At 32.4% G+C, this 7,929-nt stretch overlaps 1 protein-coding gene across 2 annotated transcripts in view; it reads left to right on the top strand.

Annotated features, from left to right (window-relative positions):
* LOC107639378 (1-aminocyclopropane-1-carboxylate oxidase homolog 1) overlaps positions 1-7,929 on the top strand; it is a 39,414-nt gene that overhangs the window by 11,394 nt on the left and 20,091 nt on the right. Inside the window, exon 3 of one of the 2 annotated variants that reach the window (XM_016342851.2) lies at positions 1,126-1,449. The exons of the other annotated variant lie outside the window; for it this stretch is intronic. Within the exon in view, the coding sequence (XP_016198337.1) occupies positions 1,126-1,179 (54 nt within the window). The 3' untranslated portion in view covers positions 1,180-1,449. Of the gene's footprint in view, positions 1-1,125; positions 1,450-7,929 lie in introns of those variants that run through there. 2 annotated transcript variants of the gene reach the window in all.

Raw genomic sequence — 7,929 nt, 5'->3', positions numbered from 1 at the left:
TTCTTGACCTTTTCTCTTTAAATATTACATAAATTGTAATGTAAACATACACAAAGACTTGTTTATAAATCATGCATATCGATCATTTATATAAAGTTCCAATTGAGTCAAAAGAATTTATTACAGTCGATGATGGAGTTGTCAAAAATACAAATTTGCTTCTGTCTTCTTTAAATAATTCTACTCTAATTTTTTAAATGTTTTAGAAAGCATCTAATAAAAAAAAATTGCTTATCATATTAATATGAATTTACTTAACTTATGCCTTAAGAGCATATGTTAAGAATATAATGATAAAAAAATTTAAAGTTTTTAATGTATTCAATACATTAAAAATGTTAAAAAAGTTTATTTTTTTTTAATAATTTTAGTCAAATATTTATTTTTATAGTGTTTTTAAAATGTATCATTAGGACATAAATTAACAAATTCCATATAATAATAGTTTACAAATAGTTAAAGTACAATACCCAAGTTTTAAAACCTTAAAAAGATATGTCAATCCCACACTTTTTGAAATTGTGGTCATCTGTGAAACTAAAAACTAATTTCGTATAATGAAAAGAAAATTGAGAAGCTATAAATTTGTGAATTAGAAGATTGATAACTTTATTGGAACAGCGGGAGAAACATTTCTAGCCTGGAAAAAAGACCTTAGTCTCGAAGTTATTGCAGCTGAAAATTATTATATGGCTAAAGATAAAAGACATATCTAATAACTCTTTATGGAGATTGATGAGTGTTCACTTAAGCTATTCAGGTAATGAAAAGGCTTAAACAATTCGAAGTGATTTCATCAATTATTCAATAACTATCCGAAAATGTCATTGTTTTTGGAGACTTTAATGCCATTGTGAATCAACAAGAGAAGATAGTAGGAGGACTTAAATCATGGGTTGTGATGTCTGATTTTACTATTTTTATTGATGAAAATAGATTAATGAACTTTGGTATGGTAGGGAGACTATTCACATAGTCAAATAAAAGAAAGGGTTCGAAACATATTGCTAAGAGATTGGACAGAATGCTCACTTTATGGGGCTAGTTGAATATCTATCCTACTATTTCAGTGATTAGATTTTTAGAAAATAAGTCTGATCATGTGTCACTCCTCTTGGATACTAGTCCTCAAATGGAGATGTCCAAGAGAAGATTCAAATTCCAAAAGCATTGGTGTAGAATGAAAGAAATAAAGAATATTATCACTGCTCTCCAGGGTTCAAGGTTTGAAGGTTCAACAATGTTTACTCTTGCGTAGAAAATGAAGATGTGTCATCATCAATTAGTTCTTTGGCAATAGTCATCTAAATTCAATTCTAAAAAGGAGATTGAGAACCTCCTTAATAGGATTGAGGCAGCAAAATTTATTATTTTTAGCAAATAATTTGTCACCAATATTTAACTTTACGGGCTAAAAGTATGTTATTAGATTGTTAGACTAAAAAAATTGTAATAATAACTAAAAGTACTGATTAAAAATAATAAATTATGCTAATCTTTGAGATTTTTTCCTTAAATATCACACAAATTATAATGTAAGCATACACAGAGACTTGTTTATAAGTTATGCATATCATTGATAATTTGTGTGAAGTTCGAATTGAGTCAAAAGAATTTATTATACGTCGATGGAGTTGTCAAAAACACAAAATTGCTTCTCTCTTCTTTAAATAACTCTACTCTAGTTTTGTAAATGTTTTAGAAAACATCTAATACGAAAACAAAATATAAATTACGTATTATATTAATATGAATTTACTTAACTTATGCCTTAAGAGCATATGTTAAGAATATAATAATAAAAAAACTTTGAAGTTTGCAATGTATTCTATATATTAAAAATGTAAATAAAGTTTATTTTTTAATAACTTTTATGAATTTACTTAACTTATGCCTTAAGAGCATATGTTAAGAATATAATAATAAAAAAACTTTGAAGTTTGCAATGTATTCTATATATTAAAAATGTAAATAAAGTTAATTTTTTAATAACTTTTCGTCAAATATTTTTTTTTATAGTACTTTTAAAATGTATTCTTAGGACATAAATTAGCAAATTCTATATAATAATAGTTTACAAATAGTTAAAATACAATACCCAAGTTTAAAAACTTTAAAGAGATATGTCAATCTTATTCTCCTGAAATTGTGTTCATCTGTGAAACTAAAAACTAATCTCGCATAGTGAAAAGAAAATTGAGAAGCTGTAAATTTGTGAATTGGAAGATTAATAACCTGATTGGGACAGCGGGAGAAATGCTTCTAGCCTGAAAGAAGACCTTAATCTCGAAGTTATTGCAGCTGAAAATTATTATATCGCTATAAAGGTAAACGACGCATCTAGTAACTCTTTATAGGGATTGATGGTATTTATTTAAGCTGTTCGGATAATGAAAGGCTTAAACAATTCGAAGAGATTTCAGGAATTATTTAACATCTACCCAAAAATGTCATTATTTTCAGAGACTTTAATGCCATTGTGAATCAACAAGAAAAGATGGGAGGAGAACTTAAATCATGGGCTGTGATGTCTGATTTTACTAATTTTATTGATGAAAATGGATTAATGGACTTCGGCATGGTAGGTAGACCATTCATATGGTCATATAAAAGAAGGGGCGGGTTCAAAGCATATTGACGAGAGATTGGATAGAATGCTCGCTTTAGAGGGATAGTTGAATATCTATCCTACTACTTCATTGATTAAATTTTTGGAAAATGAGTCTGAGCATGTGCCAATCCTCTTGGATACTAGTCCTCAAATAGAGAAGTCCACGAAAAAATTCAAGTTCCAAAAGCATTTGTGTAAAATAGAGGAAATAAGGAATATTATCACTGCTTCCTGGGGTTCAAGGTTTGAGGGTTCAACAATGTTTATTCTTTCATAGAAAATGAAGATGGGTCATCATCAATTAGTTCTTTGGCAATAGTCATCCAAATTCAATTCTAAAAATGAGATTGAGAACCTCCTCAATAGGATTGAGGCTCTCAAAGAATCAGGCATTAATGGCAGAGACCAACTAAATGAGTCGGAAAAGGAACTTAAAGTAGCTTATTCCAGAGAAGAGAGCTATTGAAAAGACAAATCAAGAGTAAAAAGGTTAAAGGAGGGTGACAAAAACATTAAATTCTTCCATCAACCCTACCAATTACGGACTTGGAAAAATAAAATCTGAAAATTGAAAAAGAATTATGGAAGTTATACCACCACTCATGGCGAGATTGCTATGGTTGTTAAGGACACTACAAGAAAACGTTGAGTACTGTCAGATTTACCGGCAGAATAATGAAAATAATCCGCCGGTAAATTGATTACCATCGAATTTTGCATTAGATTGTATTTGATGGTATAAACCTCTCCGGTAAATGTTTATCGGCGGATTATTTTTTCGGCGGTAACTTCCGGCGAAATTACTAGCAGAATACGAGGTTTAAGTAACGGCCATCTGATGCCGATGACCATCAAAATTTTTTCGACGGTAGATGTGGCTCCAAACGTTGAAACTTTGTGCTTGATTACTATTGGATTTATCCCTCGAAAAATCCAATGGTAGCTCTAATTTTTTTTATTTTTTTAAGAAAACCTTGAAACATCGTTATCGTCAAAAATTTCTGATGGTGAATCTGACTGAAACGACAATTTTTTTGTAATTTTATTTTTCAATCTATAATGGATCCTAAAAATTAATAATTTATAGTCAATTCCTGGTAATAAAAGTATAAATTAGTAATTTATCTGAAAAAAGTGATTTATACATGGTCTAAAAGATCAAACATACAGTATAAAAATATGAATGAAATAAAGAAATACATAAGATAGAACTAAGGCTAGCGCTAGCATGCGTTGTAATTATATGATCTGACTAAAATAAGGTTTAAGTATAGAACAAGCTAGTTAAACTATATTTAGGATAACCTTATTTAGATTCATCATCTTCTTCCTCTGGCTCATCATCCTCCTTTTCTGAGGTAATTTTCCAATCATCGAACTCATCTTTTTCTTCTTTGTCTCCATCGACCCCCTCTTCTTCTTAAAGATCATCGTCCTCTAGTGGTAGTGTGTCGTCATCTACCTGGCCAATGATGTCATCATCCATAACAGCCGACCTAAGGGTGATCGGACCACCGATGTAAACCACCATTTTTGAAGGAGTTAGGTCATAAACATGGTAAGGTTGTTGACCCTCTACCCCATCATACTCGATGCGACCTCTTGGCTTAGTTTTAACCACAATATCCCAACTAGACCTGCATGATCCCGGATAAAGCAAATAGTATACCTGTCGTGCATTTTGAGGTAGAATAATAGTGCTTATATTTTCTGGTTACATTTACTTCAGTGATATTGTAGTCCTTATGCGTTCGTGTTTTCCATCGTGAACTTTGATCATACCATTCACATTTAAATACGCACACCTTGTACGCAGTGCAACAAAAAAACTCTAATTAAATTATATTGTGTAACACACCATACCAATAAGCATGACCAATGCCTGGATCCCACAAACCCAGACTCCTGTATTATCTATTTTCTCTCCCACCGATTGTAAAGAATGCAACTGATATCCATTAACACTGTATATTAGGTAGCTTGTGCCCTTATTCATTGGGTTTCAACTAAGTGTAACTAGTTTCTAATCTGTTGTGTCAGATAGAGAGACACTAATGTATTCTCAGAACCAATGCGAAAAATTGTTCATTGATGTATCAAGATTTGTTTTCTAGAATAACCTATGATACAATATGATAAATAACAAAGTTTCAGTGTACTGAAGTTTTGGTTAGATGAGGAAGTTATTATCTTACTAATTGTAATATTTACGAAGACTTAAAAAACTCACCTTAGATAGGGTGAATTCTGGTCACAGTTAAGCAACACATGCAGATGCATGATACAAGAATTTATACCGGTTCGAAATTTCACAAAATATTTCCGTTGTTAGTATAGTCCAAACCGATAGTCAATTCTCAAATCAAATTTAGATAGTGGTTTTGTCACGAGTACAAACCCCAATAAAAATTAACCAAAGTATTTAGACTCCGGGTCCTCTCACAAGTAATTGTAATGAAGTGGTCAATTATTGGCTATAAAAGAACAAGGGGTTTGATTGGTAAAAGGGGTAAGAATTTAAATGGGCAAGAAAAGTAAGTCAAACAAGCAATTAAAGAGAGCAATTAATAAAGAGAGAGACATTCATGACAAGGGTTAAGATCATAGGCTTTCCATCCTAGTCACTAATAACGATGATTAACAAGAATTTATCCTATTTCGTCATCTCCAACGTTGAAAGAAGGTGTAAGTTATCTTCCATGAGAGAAAGTCAAACAAGACTAGCTAATCTCAATCCAAATGTCCTAATCAACTCACTAAGTGAATTAGCAAAAGATTTGAGTTAATGGAAATAATACTAGCTAACAACTCTAGATCACCGACATGAGTCGGGTATTCATGACTCAAGATTACCTAATTACTCTTTCCAAGCCAAGAATGCTCAAAATCTACTCTAACATCCAACCAAGCATTTTGTCAAACACTTGGAAGGTATAAAAGGAAAGCATAATAAATGTGCAAGAATAATAAATCTACCAACTACCAATTGCAAGAAAACTAAATTCACAACTCAAATCAACAATAAAAGAACATCAAACATCCAATTGCATTAAAGTAGATTCAAATCCAACATGAACATTCCTAAACATAAAAGATGGTATAGAAAGAAAATTAACATCACAACTAAGAGAATGAAAGTGTAGAAGCAAGAAATTGTAAAGGAAACAAGATGAAAACATGAAATTGAACCTAGATCTAAGAGAGATTAACCTAACCTAACCTAATTCTAGAGAGAAGAGGGAGCTTCTCTCTCTATAAACTACACTACATGATGCTAAGCTACCAACAATTGCTCCCCCTTTGCTCAATCTTCAATTCTACATCAAATACCCTCAGAAACGAGCTGGATTTGGGCCTAGGCAGCTCAAAAATTGCCCCCAGTGATTTCACTTTATGTGGGTCACGTGCCGAACGTAACGCGTGCGCGTGCTTGACGCGTGCACGTCGCTGGCAAAAGCTCTACTCATGCGTACGCGTGCGCGTGGCTTGCAAATCCTCAAGTGAACTTTGAACTTTGAGGGCATTTTTGTGCCCCCAGTGATTTCACTTTTTCACACATTCATGCATTCTATTTTTGGTTACCACTCATATGCATTGATTTTTATTGAACTTTGAACTTTAGGGCATTTTTGTCCCCTTTTTATTGCTTTTCTTTCTTTTCTTTTTCTTTTTCTTTTTTTTATATATTTTTTCCTCAATAAACAAAAGTACCAATACATATGGTATTACATTTGATTAACACATGAGTATGTACCCAATTTCCATGATTTTCAACAATGATACAAAAATACACTTTTATCTCTATCCAATGTTCCCAACTCTCCCAAAATTAAATAATGAACACTCTCACTAGTCTAAGCTAATCAAAGATCCACACAAAAGACATTTATTATTTTTCATTTAGGTTTGTGATGTGCTACGATTAAGAACAAATGGGTTAAGCATAGGCTCAAAATTGGCTAACAATGGAAGATGAAAGGTAGGCTATTTGGGTAAGTGAGCTATTTGAAACAATGGCCTCAATCATATAAGTGCGTGTATACACAAAATAATGGAAATAAAGAATCAAACAAATTAAGGATTACAATCATAGAAAGAGAATAATGCACACAAGAATGAAAGTAAGTGGTTATATGATGTAATCACACAATTAGGCTCAAGTCTCACATGCTTGTGTTCTTAGCTCAAAAATCATGTTCCACAATATGTAGTTCAAGCAAGTTCTAAATTTTTTTTCCAATCAATTGGGGTGCCCTATAGATAAAAATCCTTGGAGAATCTCATTATTTGACTAAGCTTATTGTGTATATGTATGCAAAATAAGAGAATGCAACTGAAAATCCTAAAAGACCTAAAAATGAAATGCAAAAGTGTTGGGATTAGAAACTTGTCACCCAAAAGCGCCGAATGGTCGGACGACCTCCCCACACTTAAAAGTTTGCACCGTCCTCGGTGCACTAAAAATGAGCAAGGGGGTACGGCGACTTTCCGAGTTGCCACTTTCAGTTGGTGGGTCAACTGATTGCTGCGTGTTCTTCCTCCCGCTTCTGTTTTTGCTTATAATGACTCCTCCATAAAAAATAGAAAGGAGAATAGTAAGAAAAGTAAATGCAAAAGCAAGGAAGCATAAATTGTTGGAATTAGGTAAATCACTAGAATGAAGTGAGTGACCCAATGTGTGACATTAATGAACCGAGTGTGTGGGTTCTAAGATGCATGCGGTTTAGAACACACACACTAGCATAAAAAGAACTATGTCACAATTACACCAAAAAGGAACATGCACTTCACTCACCCTAGTGTGCTTGAGATGCTCTAAACTTGCAGTTAAGACAACCAAACAAGCAATAAAGAAGCATGAAAGCATTCAAGCCAAAGACATAAGGATGCATATAATCAAGAAGCACAATGCATTAAGATAAATGCACATCATCCATCGAGAGATTGCCTAATTCAAAGAAAAGGGTTCAAATCATATGGTGGCCAAATCATGCAATTCAAAAAGGTTTAAAAACTTGAAGGCAAAATCATATGTACTTGGCGTTCACAAAATTAGGCATTAGGAGCTCAAGACCAAGTAATTATTATAACCTCAACAATAGAGTCCAACAATGAAGATTAACAACAATGATGTTATACTAACATTGCATCAATAATCAGCAGCAAAAGATGGTAAACAAGATGAATATTCCAACACTTATAATAAAAAAGAGAAGATGAAATGAAAACCAAACTAACTAAACTATCAATTAACTAACTAAAAGAAATGGTTATAAATGGTGTTTGGAAGCGTTAGATGATAGAAAGAGAAGGGAAAG

The sequence above is a fragment of the Arachis ipaensis genome, chromosome B04 (genome assembly GCF_000816755.2).
Source record: "Arachis ipaensis cultivar K30076 chromosome B04, Araip1.1, whole genome shotgun sequence".
NCBI classification, from domain to species: domain Eukaryota; kingdom Viridiplantae; phylum Streptophyta; class Magnoliopsida; order Fabales; family Fabaceae; genus Arachis; species Arachis ipaensis.
The sequence above is the reverse complement of the archived record's forward strand: the minus strand, read 5'-3'. Positions and strand labels throughout refer to the sequence as shown.